The following is a 22,799-nucleotide window of genomic DNA, read 5'->3' as shown; positions in this document are numbered from 1 at the left end:
AAATAAAATGCAGTTTGAAAACATGTTGACAAGTTAAAATGTTTTATAGTTATTCAAGTTAAGATATTTAAATTCCATCAATATCATTTAATGTAATATAATCCTCACATTTATCCCTGAAAAGAGCACAAATTAGGAAATATTCTTCGAACTCTTAATAAAATAAGTTTCTTATTGAAAAGTAACTTTGTACTACAAGTTTCTAAAGATTTTGGAGCTTCTAGTACTAGTTTCTTATAAATACGTTTCTTATATAAAAAAAAATGAAATAAAAATATGTACAATATTTTTATCTTAGCTATACAGTATACACAGACACATATATACATAACAAAATAATTAAATTTATAATGGGTGTTCCTAAATTTTATCGTTGGTTGTCAGAAAGATATCCTTGCCTAAGCCAAACTATTAGAGAACACAAAGTAAGTCTTTTCTTTAATGTTGATTTGTTTATATATTTATACATGCGTTTACAAAATATACACAAAAACACACACAAAATGCAAGTTCCTAATTTCTGGATTTAAACTATTCTAAAGTACATTTAGAGTTTTTTTAATTTAATAGTTTCTGGAACTATTTTAAAACTAAATGGTGACATCAGTCAGTGGAGTAGCAAGCAAATTGGTGGCCCTAGGTCCAGTATATAGCCAGAGGTCCCTTAGAGATTGTTATTCATAATTTTATTTATAAAAATGTGTTAGATTCTTTAAAAGCATGAATTTAAAAAAAAACAAACAAACATTTTAAAAAACAATCTTCTAATTGATATTGTCTGCTGCATCATCAATAGATATTTTTCTTGTTTGTGTTGTTTTCAATAAAAACAATAGGCTCTCTTCACTCAGATGTTCCTCTGGCACTTTATTTTGCTAGTCATTTTTTAGAATTTTTAGCATGGATTATGAACTCTTTGTGGTTGCAACTGTGTTAAACAACATCAAATCTAAAAGGAAAGCAGTACATATGTCTGGATAAGTTGTTGTAAGAGGAGAATGTTCTTTTAACAAAACTGCTGTCTGTTATCATTTTGGATTAAATTAACATCATGTCCTTTTATTTTTACATGATATTAACCTAAAAATAAAAATGTAAATAGTTACAAACTGAGTCCTCAATTAAAAAAATAGTTGTTTTTTTTTTTCAAGTTGATGATTTAAAATTGAAGAGGGCCTGTATTTGAACTTGGCTTGAGGACCTGGCGGCTCTGGCTTTGCTATGCTACTGCATATCATTATTGATACTAACTTTAACATATTCATCATTTAAAAAGCAATGGAAGTACTTTCCTGAGTAAATAATGTTTTAAGTAATTTAAATCTGTTCAGTTACAGTTTGCTGTAAATGAAATTTACATTATGTGATTTTAAATTTTCATATTTGTAAATGCCATAAATTATAAAAAAAATAGATAATAAAAATTTAATTCTTACAAAGCTCTGCATGAATAAGGTTGTTTGAAAAAGATTGTTTGAAATAATAATTGAATTAATTGCGTTTTTACTAAAAGTATTGCTTTTTTACTTTAAAGTTGTGTTCAAAATTATTATAATAAACAATCTTTGCAGTATATTTTAAAAAAAATTTATCAGTAACATGTTTATATCTTCTATTGTACTTTGATTTTAAAAAAATTATAGATTCCTGAGTTTGATAACTTATACATAGACATGAATGGTATAATTCATCCGTGCTCTCATCCAAATGATGAAGATCCACATTTTCAAATTACAGAAGAGGAAATCATCAGAAATATATTTGATTATATTGAGGTAAGTGTTCTATAAAAATAAAAGTAATAAAGAAAATATCTATAGTTTTAGAAAGATTAAATCTAATAGTACTTTAATCAGTTTATTTTGTAAAATATTAGTAGAACTTTTAATTTTTACAAATTTTAAGTATGCAATATTTTTACATGTTTTTTGAATGATATAGTTTTAAATGCTTATAAATTTATAAGGGTTGTTTATTTTTTCTTTCCCTTTTAGATTTTATTTCGTATTATAAAACCCAAACAAAATTTTTTTATGGCAGTAGATGGATGTGCACCTCGTGCTAAAATGAATCAACAAAGGAGTAGGCGTTTCAGGTTAAATACATGTACCTTTAGTAACTTTTGTTTAAAAGTTAACAGGTGTTTTAGTTGATTAGCTTTTTAGGGTTTTTACTTTATTTTTGTAAAGTTTTAACTTCTATAACTTTTTAAACCACTTTTTTGTTAAGAACATTTTTTACTAATATGTTTTTCTAAACTGTATTTAGAACTGCTAAAGAAGTTAACGATTCTATTGAGAATGCAATTCAAAGAGGAGAAACATTGCCTAAAGGAGAATCTTTTGACTCTAATTGCATTACTCCAGGTATTTATATAATTTATGTTTATGATAATAAAATCATTTTTATGTACACAACATATGTTTATAAAATATTCTAAGTATCAATATGTTAAGTATCTAAAATCATGTTAAATTTAGATTTGTGATTATAAAGAAAATCATGGTAACAATTTTTTTATTAATGAAGTAAAAAATGTTTCTTCAAATCAAATCCAACAATTTTTTTTAATTAAAAAGCTGTGTTGAAAGTAATTCCAAAAGTAATAGTAATAATGGTAATAACATAAATTTAGATTTTAATATAAATTCTTATAAAGAATGAAAACCTATTAATTTCAAAGATATTTTTTACGGAATAGTTTAATATTCAAATATGTAAAGAAAAGGTTACTTACTGCCGTACAATGTTGACAAAATTTTAGAAGTAAGCTGTTATCACTAAAACACAGCTAATTATATTTTACAAAAAATTAAAATTTAAGTTAGAAATATTAGACATTCAATCTTTTTTAAAAAGGGACGGAGTTTATGGACAGGCTGCATCAACAACTAAAATACTTTATCAACTATAAAATTTCAACAGATCCACTTTGGAAAAATTGTGCTGTGCATTTGTCTGGACATAACGTAAGTAGTTTTTCTGTCATGATTAGAAAAAAATCTTTTCTCTGGAAAATGACATGTTATAAGAACATTGAGTTACATTTGTTATAGGTTCCTGGTGAAGGAGAACATAAAATTATGGATTACATTCGATATTGTAAATCTAAACCTGATTATGATCCAAATACTAGACATTGTCTTTATGGTCTAGATGCTGATTTGGTAATTCAAGATGACATTTTTTTAAAATTCTAGCCTTTTAGAATGTATCAAAAATATTCTACAAAAAAGAGTGTTTTTAATCCATTCTAAAAGGCTCAAACTCTACACTTATACACCAGTATATAAATTATGTATAGTGTACATTTCACTTTTATTTTTGTTTTCTACTGTTACAAATCTAAATTCTTGAAGTTGCTCTCACATCATTGATTACAAGTTGCTCTCTTAAATGACAGATTAAAAAATCTTTTATACTTTGTTGTACAAAAAAGCTTAACTGATTTGTTGATATAAATATAGGTTGAAATTTTTTTTTTCAAACAACCAACAAACAGCAATCTTGTACAAAGAGTTGTAAATGTTTACACCATTATATTATCCTAACATTAAAATGCCAGAAAATTTTCTCAAATATGAGTGATATAGACTATTAATAAAGTTTTTATTTGATTATTGCTTAGTGATTAATAAAAATTTTCTGTGCATTATTTCTTTATGAACATTGAATAAATTTTCCCTGAAACAAAACAAATCAGAATTGAAAGAGTTAAATATTTATGTGTTTAGATCATGCTTGGTCTTAGTGTTCATGAACCTCACTTTTGTTTACTGCGAGAAGAAGTTAGGTTTGGTGCCAAATCAAATTTTTTGTTATCTCCTGGAGATCAAGTTTTTCATCTCTTGCACTTATCACTACTTCGGGAATATCTTGATCTAGAATTTTCTTCTATAAAGGTTAGCAATAACTTTCCTAAGCAAATAAATTTTTAAAAAATGTTTGTTGGTGCATTTAGGTAAAAGTTGTTTGATTAAGTTTTTATTTTTTCCATAATTTTTATTTCAGGATGCTCTTGAATTTGAATATGATTTGGAAAAAGTTATAGATGATTGGATTTTCCTAGGTTTCCTTGTTGGAAATGATTTTGTACCGCATCTCCCTCATATGCATATTAACCATGATGCTTTACCTTATTTCTATAGTGTTTACAAAGATTTCTTGACTACAACTGATGGTAATTTTTTTTTTGTTTGAAATTTTTAAATGTTAAATATATTAAAAAAAGATATTAAGAAAAAAATTATTGACTACTGAGACAAAAGAAGTAATAAGGTGTATAATAGTTTATAATAGTTTATAATATAATATAATAGTTTAAATGAAGTTTGAATATAGCAGTGTTCACATAGCTTCATGTTTTACATTTCTTTTTTTTTTTTTTTTTTTTTTCGTTTTTTAAAGTAATTTAAAGTTTTAAGTTAAATGAGATAAATTAAGTTTATTGTTAGAAGGTTTCTACAACAAAACATTACTCTGTCACCTTTTCTCTTTTACCATCATAATTATTCCATTTTTAATTGTCATGATTAGAAGTTACAATTTATCTATGTTTTTTGCCTTTGCATTACAAAGCAGTAAAACTTAAAATGTTAAATATATTTCCATGCATTTATTTCCATCCACGTATTAGTAACTGTGTTTTGTATACTTTGGTGCTGCATTATTTGTTAAGCACTAATAGAGCTCATTTTGATTTTTGCCAGATCCTTTTTTTTTATTAAAGAGACTTTCTTATTCTATTTTATAGTTTCAGTGTTTTTACATATTTTTTAATCACAAACAGGGTATATAAATGAAGGAGGCATTGTGAATGTGAAAAGACTAAAGCAGTTTTTTGGTTGTGTCAGTGAAGTAAGTAAATTTCTTCTTAATTTTTTTTTCAAAGGACTATTTGTATTTTTCAGTAATTTAATGATATCTCTTCAATATATATTTTTTTCCAAACTCAAGTCAAAACAAAAACTACTATTTATGTAACTTTTATATAAAACTTATGTTTTTATATTGTTTTAGAAATATATTTTTTAAAATTATATATGTATATATATATATATATATATATATATATATATATATATTGTTTTAGAAATATATTTTTTAAAATTATATATGTATATATATATATATATATATATATATATATATATATATATATATATATATATATATATATATATATATATATATATATATATATATATATATAAATTTGTGTAAATATTTTTTCTCTCTACTGTAGTTTGACTATGAGTTGTTTGCTGAATGGAAAAAAAGTAATGCAAATGGTTTAAAAATGAAAAATGAAGAAAATGACAAAAAAGTATGTTTTGTTAAACATTAACCCAGTGGTCTTCAGATCCCTTTAGTCTTTATTGATCCAATTGAGGTGATACTTTAAGAACTTTTCTTGAATAATTTTCCGTATTATGAGAATATGTTTTTGCAATTAAGTAGACTAATTTAATACTATTTTAGTTTCCAAATGAAACTCTCAAAAGCAGTGCAATAAAGTTTTTTAGTCTTGAGAACAGATTGATGCTGATGCAGTAGTTAATCTCTACAGAATGTTTCAAAACAACTAGCTGATTTTTTTTTGAGTATTGTTTAGCAAAATTGAATAAAAATTTGTAAAAATAACTGCTGTGTTATTTCTACTAAGGTTTACTGATAAATATTTAATCTTTGTTCCAAAATCAGTTTCAAACTTTTTGCTAATCCTTTAATTTTTGTAATTTTAAATGTTTTTTTTCAAAGATTTTTTCATTGGAAAATCCACACGGAACAGAGGGTCTCGCAAGTGCATTTGCAAACTTTTCATTTAATGGAAGTCTTCAGAAAAAAAATAAAAGGCTCTTAAAATTTAGAGGTTCTGATAAAGATCAAACTTTACTAGATGAATTTACAGAACACAAGCACAAGTATTACTCTGAAAAATTTGGCATGAATGTGAAAAATAAGTAAACCATTTTATTATTACCAAAAAATTAAATAATTGTTTATAATTTATTATTTCATATATAAATATTTCATTCATAATCATGTGTATTATTATTTGACTCAATGAGTCGTATCTAAATAATTCCTGTAAAATTCTCCTCTTGATTGCTTTAGTATTGACTTGATTATTTAGCATTGTTTCTTGTCTATTTTAGTGGTGAGATGCAGTTGATTTGCTCCAATTATGTTACAGCATTACAATGGATATCACATTATTACTTCAATGGCTTACAATCTTGGAGTTGGTATGCCTAAGTTTAAGAGTTTAAGTTATTTGAAAAATTTATTATTGTACTAACTTTTCAAATTAAAAAGGTTTGCAATGTAAAATTGAAAAATGCAACTTTAAATTTAAATACATATCTTTAGGTATTATCCTTATCACTATTCCCCCTATATGTCTGACCTTGCCAATTCTGAATTGGAAAAGCAAAATATGGATTTTGGTACACCTTTCCGACCGTTTGAACAACTTTTAGCTGTTTTACCTGCAGCTAGTGGTAAACTTCTACCAAAGGCTTTTCAGGTAAAATAAGAACTATTTTAAAATTTTCCTTGTAAATAAGTTTTCCTTGTAAATAAATTAAAGCAAAGTTAAATTTTAATCAATGCTTATATGCAATAAAACATGAAAATAAAACCATTTAGAACTTAATGGTGGAAGAAACTTCAACAATCATTGATTATTATCCATCAGACTTTCAAACAGACTTAAATGGGAAAAAGCAGCAGTATGAAGCTGTTGTCCTCATCCCTTTTATAGATGAGGTTTGTACATTCTCGAATAACTTTCTACCCCAAGTTTAATGATTGTGATAATAAACTAAAACAAATAATTTATTAGGAAATAAAAAAATGTTTTACAAATATTTAAATGATTTAATTCACAAGGTGATTTACCACAAATAAAAAATGATTTACAGGATTACCATTTTGGAATAAACCTAACAGTTTTCACTGTTTTTTTGCTCTGAAAAGTTTTTTTTAATGCTAAGTTATTAATGAAAGTTATAAGTTTGTATGATCTTTTTACAATAAAATATATGCTGATAATGTTTATATGAAAGTTATAAATCTGTATAATCTTTTTACAATAAAATGAATTTTTTTTTTAGTCTTTTTTTTTTAAGAAAAAATGATTTTTCAGAAGCGCTTACTTGATGCAATGGCGCACAACTATGATCAGCTGACAGAGGAAGAGAAATGTCGTAATACATTTGGGAAAGCATATGAATTTTTGTATGATGAAAATACAAACTCTATCTATCCTTCATCACATCCTGACTTAAAAGATATTACTCCATGTAAAGCTAAACAGGTAGAGATTGATCAGGACCTTTACAGATTACAGATAAATGATATAAAGAAAGGATTATCAAAAGGTGCACAGTTGGACATATATTCACCAGGGTTTCCCACATTAAAACACTTGAAGCATAAATGTTTCTTTACTCAAGCTGGTATTAAAGTCTTCAAGCATAAAAGTAAAATTGAGAATGCAATTATAAAAATCATGGAACAAAAAAGTATGGTAAGAATTTATAAAATGATACATTTTAAATCTAACCATCAAATAGGAGTATACAACCGTGACCATGAGTAAACATTGTGTTAAAACTAAAAGTATTTTGTGTTAAATTTGATTGTTTTTTAATTTTATTAAAACAATACATTTAATTACTCTCAATTACTATTAAAATTCTGGTCTGGCTTTTTGTCTTAAAATTATAGGATATTGAAGAAACTGCAAATTCACTGGTAGGGAAGTCTGTTTTTGTTGAATGGCCGTATATGGTTGAAGCTTTGGTGACCTCAGTGATGAATGAAGATCTTTGTTATTATTTAAATAATGAGAATGAACTTTCAATTAAAATGGTTGATGGGGAGGATTATTCTAATTTTAAAAAGGAGAGTGCTGGTACATGTTATGCTATTTATTTAAAATTAGTATTTTAAATTGACACTGATAAATTTTTAAGTCAAAAATGTTTCTAAAAATTGGTTACATATAATCTTTTTTTAAAATTTTTTAGTCATTTCTTCATATCATTTATTTGAAAGAGGTATAAACCTTGGAGATGTAAACACAATTGTGGCAGCAAAGTTGCTTTTAGGAGAAAAGTATAAATATAGTGCAGATAATAAAGCTAGTTTAGTAAAAGAGTGGTCCCAAAATGTTTCTTTTTACCCTTTGCAAACTATAGTACAGGTATTTTTTAACAAATAACCTTTTTTAAATCAGAATTTATTGCTATTTATTTCTACTTTTTAAACTTGATAAATTTGATCAGATTTCTTTAAAAAAATATCAAACAAGCTATTTGTAAATTTGAACATATTTTTAGAATGTCTCTCTTTGTAAAAGAGAAAAACATGTTGCTAAGTGTACTTCTGAGTTGTTTCCTAAGAGTTCTCCATGTGTTATGTTGTCACAAATGCATTATGGATTTAATGGAAAGGTATTTTTGCCCCTCAGCAGTTTTTTGCTTTATCATGTTGAATTAGCAAATAGAAGTAAAAAACATCGCCAATTTAAATTTTTACTAATTTTTTCTTGATGTGATCTATCTGTCAAATGGTTGTTGGCTTGCTGTCAAAAGTTGTGTTGTTTTTGTATGATTTACTTATCTTTTATGTTAAATTTAAGTTTAGTCATGGAACTGTTTCTACTTTGAATTTACTTTTTCCATTTGTAGGTTCTCCAATATAATAAGAAGAATGACCATGTAGATGTTTTATTAAACTTTATGAAAGAACCCAATTTTTCAGAAATAATGTTTGAGTCCCTCTCTACTGAGTATGTCTCCTCTCACCTAATTGCAAAGCAAATGGAAATTCCTGTTGATGTACTATCCAGAATTACGGGTGATGTATTTGTGACCAAGAATGATGATCAAACTGGGATTATACTTTCTTACAATCTTGGTTTAAAGATTAAGTATACAAAAAAAAATTTAGAGGTAAATGGTAAAAAAAAAAAAAAAAAAATATTTACAATAACTTTAATATTTAATTTTTTTTTACTCTTGTCTATTTTGTTACCTTTGTTTTGATATTTGGGTGAACTTAAAGGAAGGTAATTATTACAGATTAAGTAGAATTGTTTCAGTTAATTGTCTTATCATTTAATTTTCAAATAATCTAAAAGTTTCATCAGCTGAAATTAGTATTTTATTTCTCTAGATGTTAGGTTATGCACGCCGATCTGCCTTTGGCTGGTTTTATTCAGCATCTGCTATTAGCATATTACTTGATTACAAATTAAAGTTTCCTGAAGTTTTTTTGGGTTTGGAGAGAATGACACCGTCTGATGTTGATTGTTTTAGCTTTCATGAGTTGTTCCCAGAACAAAGGTAAAGGCGTTATAAAAACAGGTTTTTCTAGCAGTTGAATTTTTTTTTTTTCTCTTCATTTAAAAATCACAAAAAATTTGGTATGAAATTTAAGTTATTATATACTAATAGTTTATGTCAATTTAATAAATTATATAGGCTTTTGAGCATGGTTGATCTGGATATTAGCAGATGAAATAGAGTTATTTATTCTGAGTCTCATAACTTTACTTAGTTTGACTAAGTACCTCTAGTCAAATTACAGGCTATGTTTGATTATTTTATTTTTAGCTCACTTGCTTTCATTCAACAACTTCTAAGCAAATTAAAAAGATTTTTTTTTTTAAATATAAAAATGAATAATTCTTTCGAAAAAAATAAAAAGAAAAGAAATTTCAAATGATCATGAACCATTTTCAAGGAATTTTTTCTGATACAAATTTTTTAAAAAATTTTTTCTGATAAAAATTCAATTTTGCAAATAACATTTCTAAATATGATTAAAGAAAAATATTATACAAATTTTCTGAGACCTTTTAGATCAATTTTTCATTCACATCAATTGAATTTTCTTATCAATAGTGTTACATTTTCCAAAAAGATTTGCAGTTGTTTCATATTTTTTAAGCTTTTCCACTATTTATCTCTTTGTATACAAAATTGATAAGATTTCACTAAATCTTCTGTATGTTTTACTTTATTTTATTAGGTCTGTGATCAATTATGTTGTGCTTGATTTAACTGCTTCCTGTAAACTCTTTTTGGTCTCCATTTCATAATGGAGTATCAATCTATGAACTCTTTGAAAAAGTTTGAAACACTTTATGAACTGCACCAACATTTCTTTGAGCCATAAGTTTGATGTTGCTTTTTATGTAGCAAGGCAAATAAACTTTTTGAGAAAAGTGATCAAGTAATTTAGTGAAAGAAAAATTATTTTTCCTGTTTAAAACAAATTGTTTTAAAATCATTTGTATTTTGTAATATATACAGATTTTGAATGTAACACTTTTATTTTTACTTTTATACTTAGGACATTTTGTGGGTACTTATGGAAATAGATCAAGCAATCTAGAATTTCATATTCTCCATTTTGCATCTTATTTTGAACAATTTAAAATACATTTTAGATGTTTTAAACTTCAAGTCAAAAATGAATTTCTAATATAAATATAATCTGTGAAATGCCAGCCCCATTATTTAATGAATACTTTCCTTACTTTGGTTTAGGCTCAAATAAAGACAGCATTTGTTATAAATATAAAAGCAACCAATACTGTTTTTTTTTTTTACTTGATCAAGTTAATAAAATAATTTGTTTTATTTTTAGTGATGAGTATTTAGATGTTGTCAATGTTTTTCTGAAAAAACAGCCATGTTATGATGGACAGCTTATAAGGTGTCAAAGTAATGTTCTAGAAGAACCTGTTGTGCATCAAATCGAGCAGACTGTCAAAGAAAATAAAGTCAGTTGAAGTTTTTTTTTTTTTTTTGCCTAAAAGTAAACTTTAATTTAAGTCAGATTTTCAGGTTTTTATGCTAAAGAGTTTTTAGTTGCATCCCAAATAAATATAAAAATAAATCATATTAAATAAAGTATGAATGTGTTTTCATAATGAAAAACAAGCTTAATAAAAATAGTATTTCCAATCATTGTGTTATTGATGATTGTGTTACGAGTGATTGTATTATCAATAATTGTATTATCAATGATTGTGATAGTGTTATCAATGATTGGATTGATTTATCTATTGCAGCAACAACGAATTAAAAATTTAAAGTTGGAAGTGAAGCCTGAATATTTGTTTCTCCCGACAGATCACCTTTACAATGTTCCACTAGACAGAGAGCTATTTCTATTTGATCGTGTTGTCAACATTCAAAATGGTATCAATGTTCCTTTTGGTACGAGAGGAACTGTGATAGGAATACATAAAGGTGACTTTTTTTTTTTTTTTTTCTCCTGATACCTGTAAGAATCTTTTTACCCCCCCCCCAGTATTAGAAAAGTTAAATTATTTTAACTATATTTTTATGATTTTAACCTTAAGAAAAAATATTTATAAATAATAATATATGTTACAATTATTTAATTCACACCTATCAGTTAATTGGTAAGGGTCTAAAATGTCGCAAATCTCAAAAGAAAGAAAAAAGTAACAATTACACCTAAAAGTGTATCCTAAAATTTAACATTACAACATTGATATTTAAATCCTAAATTAATAAAAGAAAGAGTATAAAAAGGAGGAAATATTAAAATAAAATCTATAAGTTTATTTAAATAGATTAAATAGTTACTTTTCTTACAACTTTTTAGATTCATAATTTATGATCTTCTAATAAAATTTCCTTCATTCTTCAAAAAAAATTTTACCACTAAAACACTAAAATAGCTACAACACATAAAAATTGAAAGACAGTTTAGATTTATGGTATCATAACGGTATCATATGGTATCATTAATTTTAAATCATTTTGCCAAATTTGTTTTTGCCAATTCATCGCCACCATTGAAACTTAGTTATATATGAGTGAGTTGCTCAGTTGCTGATGACGCAACTTCTTTTTCGTTCACATTCATGTGTCCTTGATAAGCTGAGTGTACACTGTTAGATCACTGTGTAAAATCAAAGCACCACACGTACAAAATCAAGATGAGCGTTTTCAGAGGAAGATGCTTTCTTTCAAAAAATAAATGTCAGCGCACAGATTCACTAAAACAGGTATATTACAACGCCATTTCAATCTATCTTAGTTTTGATCATTTTGCGGCGTTTTTTTATGATTTTAATTTACTTAATGCTTGTGTTTGAAGGAGAGGGCAAGGGTAGATTTTCCTTGGTTAGGAAAGGGTGAGGTTTGGGGATAGTTTGGTTAGGTAAGGGCAAGGTTTAATTGTTAAAGGGCTAAGGTTCTATATGCCGTCAGTATATTCTGTTATATAATAAAACTCAACAAATGTTCTATTAGTGTGTAATGTTTAGCACTCATATATTCATTACATTTATAAAACACAAATAGTATTCTCTTACGCTTCTTGTAGTGTTCAATACTGTTTATATCAATTACTCCTCTTTTTATATCTTCTTACTATTACAAATATTTCTTCTTTATTTGAAACTTCTGGTTATTCTCCTTTAATCAATATTTTGTGGGCTATCAAAAATTTCTTCTTTTTTTCTCATTTATTCACTTGTAAAACTACTTGTTCATCAAAGTATTTTTCAATCACAAAAGTTCTCTCTCTTTAAAATTCATCTTAAAAACTCTCTTGTAAACTCTAATTTACTTCTCTTTAAAATTACGTCTTCCTTCTCCTTTTAAAGCTCTTCTTCTAACCGTCAGACTCTTTTTTTTTTTGAGCTTTTATAGTTTTGGCTTGTTTTCCAGTTGCGATACCTTTTCATTTATTTAAATAGCAGGTTGATGAGTCTTCGTGTTTACGTCTTTTCTCAGTTTTAACTTTTCTTCTTTCTGTTTTATCGTTTACTTACGTGATAGATTGATGAATCATCGTGTGTAAGTCTTTTCCCGGTCGTTGTTTTTTAACTTTTCTTCTTTCCGCTTTATCGTTTATTGATATGACAGGTTAAGTCTCCGTGTGTGCGTCTTTTCTCAGTTGTTGTTTTTAGCTTAATTCTTTTTGCTTTATCATTTATTTATATGAAGAGTGGACGAGTCATCTTGTGTGCGTCTTTTCCGATCGTTGTTTTTAATTTAATTCTCCCTCCTCACAATATCTATTCACCACATCTAGGTAGCAATGTTGTAGATTTTACAATTTTCGTTATTTGCCATTAATTGGTTCCAAGCAACATACTGCAAAAGAAAAGTTCATCGTTGAGCTGCAAATTAGGGAAATATTTTACTTAAATGTAACATTTTTTTGCTACATTTTTTTTCCAGATATTAACACCATTGTTATGATTGCAATTTGTGTAATTATTCCTTTTTTTATTCTTCCTTGATTTACGATGCTAAAATAAACCCTTACCCACTTATTCTATCTAAATATAAAAATTATTGAATAAATCTTTTGCTCGCTGACTCAATAAAACTAAAATGCTTTTAACTAATAGTTTTAATCGATGAAAACAGTATACGCGCTAAAAGTGAGCTACGTTATGAAGTACTATTCGATGATGTTTTGCTTGGTGCTTCTATAAGGTTTGGATGCATTTAGATTTTTTTTTAACTCTGAATTATTAGTTAAATCCCATTTTACAAAAGAATTTTTTTGTGAGATTTTAATCCCTCTTGCTAATAAATGATGGGTGCCGAGGTGATCGTTTTTCCTTAACAATGATGGCTTCAAAATAAAACGGCTAATGTGGTGATGTTTAAAGCATAAAGCTAATCTGGTAGAGTGAAAGATGATATTCTTTTTAGAACAAAAGCTAATCTGGTAGAGTGAAAGATGACATTCTTTTTTAGGACAAAAGCTAATCTGGTAGAGTGTAGGATGATATTCTTTTTTAGGACAAACGATGGTCGTGGGTATATAATGAGAGCTAACTCTTTACTTGTATTAACGCCTGAAAAAACTAGAAACGATCGTCGCAGTTTGCATAATGCATCGCTAAACTTCCAATGGAAAAAAGTACCAGGTAATTTCAAGAAACTATAGAAACCAATCAAATCATAGAGCGTTAAATAATGAGAATGTGTTACTGCTTGTGACATTGCTTTGTTATTTTAGTTTTTTTATTGGCATTTAGGAATTGGCTGGCGAAGTTACAGCACTTCCCAACATCCACGAACTGTCTGTTTGCTGAAACCTCCAATTGTAAATTTAATACATCATCGAAAGTTTTATTCTCTACCCAAATCGTCTCGATCACCTATGATGTGCATGGCTATGATTGGGATGCTTACATCTTCGGCGTATTTATTTCACGTTTGACTTTTTACTCAAAGTATGTAAATAATTTTTTGAAAAATCGACAATTTTTAGTTAATCACTATTTTTAATGGCAGTATTTTATATCAGTTTTCATTAATCTCCGTGATTTGACCATGTTGATCATATAAGGATTCTTTTATCTAAAAAAATAGAGCTAAGATCTTTCAGGCATTTAGTTTACAAAAACTGAAAAAAGTTTTTAAAAGAATATCAGTGCTAAACCTCAGATTAAGTTTTTTTAAGTTAAAAAATTTAGAAGCGATAATTAAATACTATCTTTTTCTATTGTAACTTCTACGTTGAAGCGAAAAAAGGTGAACTTGTTTAATGGCCATGACCTACCTAATAAGATTCTAATAGTCATATCTCTTGGTGAATTAAGATACTCAACAGCATCTTAAAAGAATCAAGATTATTACTAGCTGTAGTTCTTTCACCAGCAAAAGTTTTGTCTTATCATTATTCAATCATCTGTTGTTTGTTTTCTTTTTTACCGGTAATTATTTCTTACGAGAAAAAGATATTGACTGTTCATTTGAACTTAAGCGGTTCTCTGTAAACACTGACTGTTTTTTTATTTTCGTCGTTTCGAAATCAAAGTTGAAAGAAAGTAATTCTTTATAAAGAAAATAATTTCCTTACAAAAAAAGATGCGTTGTGGTTAAGCTATTCATACAGGGTTGCCACCAAATCAGGGAAATCAGGGAAATTTAGGGAAATTTAGATACAATCAGGGGAAATCAGGGAGAAATAGTTGATTATGGAAAAAATCAGGGAAAATCAGGGAACTTTTAATTTTTCTTTAATGTTTTGAAATGTTTTCTAATAAAAATTTTCCTTTTCCAGCGTGCCAGGGTTAATGTTTAATATTTTTAAAGAAAATTAATCACATTGCGTCTACACTTGCTTATATATATATACACCCCTTCAGAGTTCAAGTTGATGGGATTCTACTGTAGCTTTTTACATTTTTTTCAAAGAACAATTTCATGTGTTTATTGAAGTGTTTGGTTATTTATTTTAATTTTCATACAAATTGATTGGTTCATTACTCATTTGGGATTATAGTATCTGTTTTTTTAGAGATAAAAACGCTCTGGGGTTAATGAAGAAGTTTGGTTTGGAAGTTAAGTTTGGGTGTTTGAATGCTGGAAATATCAGGGGGAGATAAGCAAAATTTTAATAAAAAATCAGGGGAAATCAGGGAGAAAAAAGTGAAATCTTAGCAAAAAAATCAGGGAAAATCAGGGAATTTTGTTCTTTAATAACAGTGGCAACCCTGTCATACAAATTTCAAACCTACAAATTCAGAGACAAACTCATAGTAAGTTTGCTCTTAAAAAGTAGATTAAAACTACGGTAACTTCTTGATATGAAAGTGGATTTGTAATTTGGGAGTTTTGAGGAAAACGAGGTTAAAGTTTTTAATGAGGCTGAAATATCATTTGTTTGAATGAATTGAAACATGTTTTCTTTGATCGAGCACACACTGCTACATGTTAGAACAATTTTTTAATCTTTTTTTTTTTTTAAAAAAAATGTTAATTTATACACACTTAGCAGGGGCGTGTACAGGATTTTTTTTGGGTAAGTCGCAGTTTTAACCCCTCCCCAAAAATGTTAAATTTTAGCATCCCCCCCCCCCCCTTCCTCATTGACTAACGCATATATGAGGTAAGACGGCTTAGCAATCGCCCGATATTTTATCGCACATGATGCTACCCATTATCGAGCATCATCGCTTCGTACGCTATCTATTTTTAGAAGAAAATGATGATAACCATAGTCAGCACCAACGCTTAACAATTACACACGACCTATTCTTATATGAAGCAAAAAAAATTGTCTAAAAAACCGTCTAAATTTTATGTTTAAGAAATGTTTAATAAATACATACCAAACAGGATGTGTGTACTAGGGGAAGTCCGAATTTAGTTTTTAGTGTTTAAAACCCTTTTTTTCTTTTTATATTGTTCAAAATGCAAGTAATTAAAAAGATACACAGCTTTGTATAAAATAATTGGGGATGTCCATTGATATATTTTAATATATGCTTGTTGTTAATTATATTCTTCTCCTCCTGATGATAAATATCAATAGAATTTGACTAAAACTTTACTCAGGGTGTAATTGAAAAGGGAAGTCCGGAATTAGTTCTCTAAAAAATAATAACTTTTATTTTTTTTAAATTAACAAAAGAAAGTATTTAAAAAATGAAGTACTTAATAACTTAATAAAAAAAGGTATGTCCATTTAAGTTTCTTATTAATTTGTTTAAGTCAAAAGTTAAAACAACCTCCGTTGAAATATATAAATCGTTTTTTTTAAATAAACTTTAGACCGTTCTCGATTTGACAAGCGCTATAATAAAATACCAAACCGTAAATCTAACTGTTATCCCGGATTAATAACTTCTTACCATCCGTTCGAACAATTAACCTTGTAGAGTTTGCTTAATTATTGCTTTAGTTCGCTAAAATTATTCGCTCTATTTGCTTTTATCTACCGACGCATCAAATTTATTCAACTAAATATTGAAGTTGTGAAAAAAATTATTTATATGTATACATATTTTGGGTATGTCCAGCGACGTAGCAGACATCCCCTAGACACGCCCCTTCTTAGTATTTATAACTAAACCAGCTGTTATTATGTTGTTTTAAACCCTAAATAGATGAAATTTTTGTTGAAAGTTTAAGTTCAACCAACTTAATCTGTTTGCATCTACCTATCACTATAGGCTACATTACATGCAATAAACTACAGATACTCGCCATATTTGCCTTTTGAGTTAGTGTTGTACTTATTAAAAAATCTTTTTAGAAAAAGACCGGCATTAAATACCTTTGACACTAAACACATTTTTCTGAAAAGATTATGTTTATGTCAAAATGTTTATTTCTTTTAAAACAAAAATACAGTATAACCATAAACTTTATAACAAAAAAAAAAAAAAAGAGAAATTAATAAAATTACCATATACAGGGTTAACAAAAGTAGGAATGAAACTACTTTGATGTCATAAATTATTTTGCATAAATTATTTTGCGATGTCATAAATTATTTTGCAGTTTTGGTGCTGATTACAAACAATTTAATTTTCTCAATTGTTGTTAATAAAAAAATTTTAATTTATTGTCCTATAAAAACATTTAAAAAATGAAATTAAAACTCATTTAAAATAGGCATTACCCAGCTAGCACACATACGTTGGGCCAACGTCGGGCCGACGTCGAAAAATTGGTTGGCCGATGGTCGGTAACCGACGTTGGCTTAACGTCGATTTGGTAGTCGGCGCGACGTCTAAACCAACCGTTGGGCCAACGTTGGCCCAACGTCGGATTTCGACGTTGGGCGAGCGTCGCATTCTGACGTTGGCCCAACGTAATATTTTAATAATTATCATTATTAAAATATTACGTTAAATATTACTATTAATAGTTTTAATTTGTTTGCAAAATCATTGCTTTTGATTCAAAAGATCTGCATCCCTTCTGAATCAATAGTAAAGTTTTTGCAAACAAATTAAAACTAATTCTTTAATTAGTAAACTATTTCTTTAACTAAGGTGGAACTATTTTTTTAGAGAAAACGCAGCTATTTCTTTAATATAGTGCAGCTATTAATTTAAATAAAGCGCAACTATTAATTTAAATAAAGCGCAACTATTTCTTTGAAATGTTTATTAAAATGTCCAAATAAGTTAAAATAAAACTTGGCGCTAAGAAACAAAAGTAAACATTGATGCTGATTAATGAACCACCTTTAATTTAATAATTACGCAGAGAAAATCAAAATTTGTTATAATAATCATTATAATTAAGTTAAAATAATCGTATAAATTATACACATATCTAAACATAATAATGTTCTTTCTAATTACTTGGCATCCTAACGAATCTTGCATCTTTACTTCGCTTGAGAGCAACTACAACGTTCGAATGCTCCTCGTTATACAATTTGATAGCCTTTGATAATCTTTAATTTGATAATCTTTGATTTTGTATCTTTCATTTGATGAGCTTTAGGCATTGCCATAACTACTGTTAAAATTATAAGTATTATGTTATATATATTTGTGTGAGTGTAAAATGCACATAAATAAAAACATAACAATTTTTTTTATGTATTACCTGCACAAAAATGGTGAAAAAACAATAGGTTCATTTGTTGATATTGCATTCATTTTTTCAAGTCATGGTCTATACAGAAAATTTTCAAATAATAGTATCAGTATTTCACTGCAATAATTAGAGACAACAAGCTTCAAAACTCTACTATAAAATTACTAAAAGAATTCCAATTACCATTAAAATGCCACAAATATATATAATTAATACACTCCCAAATAATTGTCACCTTCTCCCTCTTTAACAGCTGCCAAATGAATTAAATAATACATGCCCCTTTGAACATAACTGAAAAAAAGAACAATTTAAACAAAAGCTTCATTCAGTAAATAATTATAAATGTCAAAAAATAATAATGAAACAATAATAAAAACATACAATACAAAAACTATACAGAAACAAGAAGTTATATAATATATTATAACTTTAGGACATTTTAACAACATACAATTATAATGCAGATAAGAATTATAATACGTGAATGAGGTACACGTATATTTATCACTAATATCTTATCTTCGTAAAACACATGCATTTACTAACATCTTTGTAAAACAAAACCATCTACTAAAAATATGTTATCTTTGTTAAACACATGGATTTACTAATAAATAAATATTTAACATTAATGCTGATCAAAGAAGCATCTTTAACTTTGTAACACAGAGAAAAATCAAAATTTGCTGTAACAATAACTATAATTATTTTAAAATATTTGTACAAATTATACACATATTCAAACATAATAATGTTCTTTCTAACTGCTTAGCATTCTTGCAAATCTTGCATATTGATTTCGCTTGAGAGCAACTTTAACATTTGAATGCTCCTCATTACACAACTTTATATAAACATTTGAACTTGCATTTTTCATTTGATGAGCTTTAGACATAACTACTGTTAAAACTATATGTAATAGGTTATATATTTTTGTGTTTGTAGATAACAGTAATATAATTTACATATTTTTATATTCAATAAGTAATCTATATCAAAATAAAAATCTATATTTGAAGTAAAAAAATAGTTAATGACAAACACATGCAAAAAACATTTAGTTTATACAAATAAAATGCATATAAAACATAATAAAATTATTTTTTCAATCTACCTGGATAAACATGGCAAAAAACGTGATTTAAAAAATACTAATCAGTACATTTGTTGGCATTGCATTCATTTTGTAGAATACCAATCCATATAATAAATGCATATAATAAATTGCAACACTTAATTGGTAATACTTATTAAGTAGTACCAAGTAATGAATTACTAAAAACTTAAGTGGTTAATAACTATTTAGACTGCATAGTTATTAACTACTTAAGTCTTTAGTAGTTAATAACTCTTTAATTGTATGTATCATACTATATGATACTGACTGTATTATATTTTATGATACAGACTGTATGAGTGTATGAGTTGTCTAAATAGTATAGGCAGTATTATGCTTTGTATGTACTACATTTATTATGTTTATGTACTTAATACACTATTATTTATAATGTGTGTACTACATGCATTAGTACTGTATGTGGTACATACATTATTAACTAGATATTGTTTAACTAGATAAATTAACTAGATAAAACTGAGGGATGATACAATTAACTACATTGCAGTTGATTGTATCATACATCAGTTTTAAAAATCCTACAGTTTGTATAAATAACATTATGACATAATGTTATTGATACAAACTACATGATTTTTAAAACTAATGCATGATAAGATTAATTTGTGTGTATGTACAGTACATACATTATGAATGTATGTTGTACATACAGGAGTAAAACAAGAGTTTATTTAACTTTAGTTTATGATGTCATTATAAACTAAATACATTATAAACATTATAAACATTATAAACATTATAATTATACATTATGACATTATAAACATTATAATTTAATTAAATAAACTCTTGTTTTAAAGAAAAATTAAAAACTGCATCTTAATAGATATAAAAATTAGCATGTTTGTATTTATTTTTTTTAATGATTTGATATTAAATTCGAAATTACTCAATATTCAATTACTACGAAATTATTATAAAATCATGAAATTGAAAGCAATAAAATACTCTAATAAAAAGTTGCGCCACAACAGTTTTAAAAATGGACGAAAACTTTTTTAACGCTAAACCCGGTTCATACTGTACGCATTTAAAAATGGTCGTATTTTGACGTTGGCCCGACGTTGGTTCAACGTCAGCGCTAAGTTAATAAATTTGGCCAACCCTTCCGACGTTGGCCCGACGTCGGCCCAACGTATGTGTGCTAGCTGGGTAGGCCTCTTCAATAAAGTTTTAAAAATGCCTAGAACAATTATATGATTAAATAATATAATAGTAAGTATATTGTTCTATACAAGCTAAATAATAAAGTCATCAAAGCTAAAGAAGAAATGGCATGATGAACAAAAAAACTGACGAAAACATGGCATGTTAAAAGATAAAAAAATATTGATTTTTAAACATAAGTTGATATAAATAGCTAAACTTAATTGTATTATCCTTATTACACATTAAACAACATACCTGAAGCTTTGGCATGCTTTATTACAGCATTTGACCATTCAATTGGTGTAGATATTCTCTTATTTTCCATTTTTTGTTTTCGCTTTTCTCTTATAAGGCCTCAGCTATGGATGTTAAATTTAAAGATGTGTTTTTGGTTTGTTCCAATCATTCTCTTCAAAGTACATTTTAAAAGTCTGCTGAAATTTCAAATTTTCAATCATTTCAAATTTTAGCAGACTTTTAAAATGTACTTTGAAGGCATGAAGATCTTTCAGCAATATTACATCAGCCGGTTTCCAGTTGTTATGCCGTCGACTATCACTGAACTTTTACTCAAGAAGTTACAATTTATATACCGAATTACTTAAAACGGCGGTCCTTCATTCGATTCAAATATTCTTTACTTAAACTTTTTTTTTAATCATTGGTTACAGTCGGTCGCTGCTATTTTAAACAAAACAATCAAGTTTTCAGTTAAGTACGGAGCATCATTATTTTTTTAAAGACAAACAATAAACCCAAGTGATGTAAAACAAAAACGCTCATTAATTTAGCACATGTGCACTCTAATTAATTCGTTAAGGTCGCATTTATGATTCGAACCCAATCGAAAATGTATGAGTAATACTGCTAGATTGAAACAATACATATTGGACCAAAATCGGACCAAAGCTCCTGTAACATCAGCCAAATCTCTTAGAAAAAGCTTTTCAATTCTAAAAGAAGAAGGGTTGAACTTTCTTTTATGAACCGAGGCCTTCTTTTTAAACATTTGTGCAAATAATTACAACTCAATACATGCCAAGTCGCACAAAGTTCTTTATGGTATTGAATGTCGTAATCAAGTTTGTTATACTCACTTCAAGCGAGTTTATTACAATTTTCTACACGTGTTTTGGTACTTAATTTTACAAGTTCATTATTGATAAAATTACGTTACTCATTAAATATAAATTCACAATATTTTATATAATCATTTGGTCGAAACGAAATTGTTTTCATTTTACTTTATGTTCGGTTATGCTTCACGTAAATGAACTTGTGCTAAGTCTGTCTTAAGTCGTAGCCATATGAGATTCCTAAGTCATACCAGTCCGATTTAAAGAAATAATTCTTATTTTTACCTACTCTCAGCTATCGTTGCTTTGATTCCTTCTTCTAGGCCGTTATTATGTCACAACTGTTAACGAGAAGTTATAAAAAATGGAAACAAGAAGGAATGAAAGAGGAGTTAGTCAAATCTTCAAAAGGAGTTACTGGTTTAACGAAGTTTTCGTCATTTCAATGGATAAAATAAGGACAAGGTGAGAAGGAAATTAAAAAGTAAAGAAATTGGTTGAATACGTTCTCTATTTAGAATCAAGCTTTTTGGGGCTTATTGCAACTGAGCAAAGACTTGATCATTAATTGACAGAAAAGTGTAAATTACAATATTGTATTAATAGAGAAAAAGAAACAGCGTTTATGTTAACTAAAAACTTATGTTTCGTGTTAGCAGATTAAAAATGAAAAAAAATAAAAAAAACGTTAAATTATTGTTTCTTAATTGAATTCCTAGGTACGACTTAGGTTCCAAATAGCACAACTTAGGAGTCAAGCTCCTTTAATTGTGCCGATGTCAGGCAAGGACATGTTAATAAACTATCTACACTAATTAACCTTTACTTATTAAACAAGGCTCCGTTGTGCAATCAAAATTAGATTGCGTTAGCAGTTTCTGGCAGAATCTATCAAATATGTACCAATTTTTTTACATCAAACAACACAACTACATAGCGCGCTTACTAGAAGTTTTTTATTATCATAAGATTTTTATAGTCGCACAACTTTTATTAAGCCAACTTTAAATTAGTCAACTCGCAGACATTAAGTTACTTAAAAATAACTCATTCAGGAAAAACAACTCC

At 27.3% G+C, this 22,799-nt stretch overlaps 1 protein-coding gene and 1 long non-coding RNA gene across 6 annotated transcripts; one reads left to right on the top strand and one right to left on the bottom strand.

Annotated features, from left to right (window-relative positions):
* The first annotated feature begins 292 nt into the window (after positions 1-292).
* Positions 293-14,296, top strand: LOC145185074 (5'-3' exoribonuclease 1-like). 2 transcript variants are annotated; one of them, XM_090096767.1, is made up of 25 exons: positions 293-425; positions 1,644-1,775; positions 1,995-2,095; positions 2,269-2,366; positions 2,860-2,969; positions 3,057-3,167; positions 3,735-3,902; positions 4,012-4,180; positions 4,790-4,857; positions 5,246-5,326; positions 5,761-5,963; positions 6,159-6,248; positions 6,373-6,529; positions 6,652-6,771; positions 7,151-7,534; positions 7,735-7,921; positions 8,037-8,212; positions 8,349-8,462; positions 8,700-8,963; positions 9,187-9,356; positions 10,666-10,801; positions 11,093-11,273; positions 13,418-13,505; positions 13,818-13,945; positions 14,057-14,296. In XM_090096767.1, the coding sequence occupies exons 1-25, from the start codon at positions 351-353 to the stop codon at positions 14,239-14,241; spliced, it is 3,696 nt and encodes a 1,231-aa protein (XP_089952893.1). In that variant the 5' UTR covers positions 293-350; the 3' UTR covers positions 14,242-14,296. The 2 variants fall into 2 exon arrangements, with proteins under 2 accessions (XP_089952893.1, XP_089952894.1); XM_090096768.1 differs by having other exon boundaries at positions 297-425; positions 5,246-5,392.
* A 3,649-nt stretch (positions 14,297-17,945) lies between these two features.
* LOC149883656 (uncharacterized) lies at positions 17,946-20,259 on the bottom strand. 4 transcript variants are annotated; one of them, XR_016455277.1, is made up of 3 exons: positions 18,549-20,259; positions 18,375-18,443; positions 17,946-18,284 (listed from the first exon to the last, which is right to left on the bottom strand). It is a non-coding gene; the product is annotated as an uncharacterized LOC149883656 (long non-coding RNA). The 4 variants fall into 4 exon arrangements; XR_016455279.1 differs by having other exon boundaries at positions 18,601-20,259; XR_016455278.1 differs by having other exon boundaries at positions 17,949-18,281; positions 18,601-20,249.
* Positions 20,260-22,799: the final 2,540 nt, after the last annotated feature.

This window comes from Hydra viridissima, unplaced genomic scaffold (genome assembly GCF_058129835.1).
Source record: "Hydra viridissima isolate aposymbiotic clone 2 unplaced genomic scaffold, HvirCarnegie_v1 scaffold_9, whole genome shotgun sequence".
Classification (NCBI taxonomy): domain Eukaryota; kingdom Metazoa; phylum Cnidaria; class Hydrozoa; order Anthoathecata; family Hydridae; genus Hydra; species Hydra viridissima.
The sequence above is the reverse complement of the archived record's forward strand: the minus strand, read 5'-3'. Positions and strand labels throughout refer to the sequence as shown.

Excerpts from the sequence above, each read along its gene's own strand:
- LOC145185074 (XM_090096767.1), top strand. The coding sequence starts at position 351 with ATGGGTGTTCCTAAATTTTATCGTTGGTTGTCAGAAAGATATCCTTGC. Across the intron at positions 1,776-1,994 it reads ATATATTTGATTATATTGAG|ATTTTATTTCGTATTATAAA; the intron begins GTAAGTGTTCTA and ends TTTCCCTTTTAG. Across the intron at positions 2,096-2,268 it reads CAAAGGAGTAGGCGTTTCAG|AACTGCTAAAGAAGTTAACG; the intron begins GTTAAATACATG and ends AACTGTATTTAG.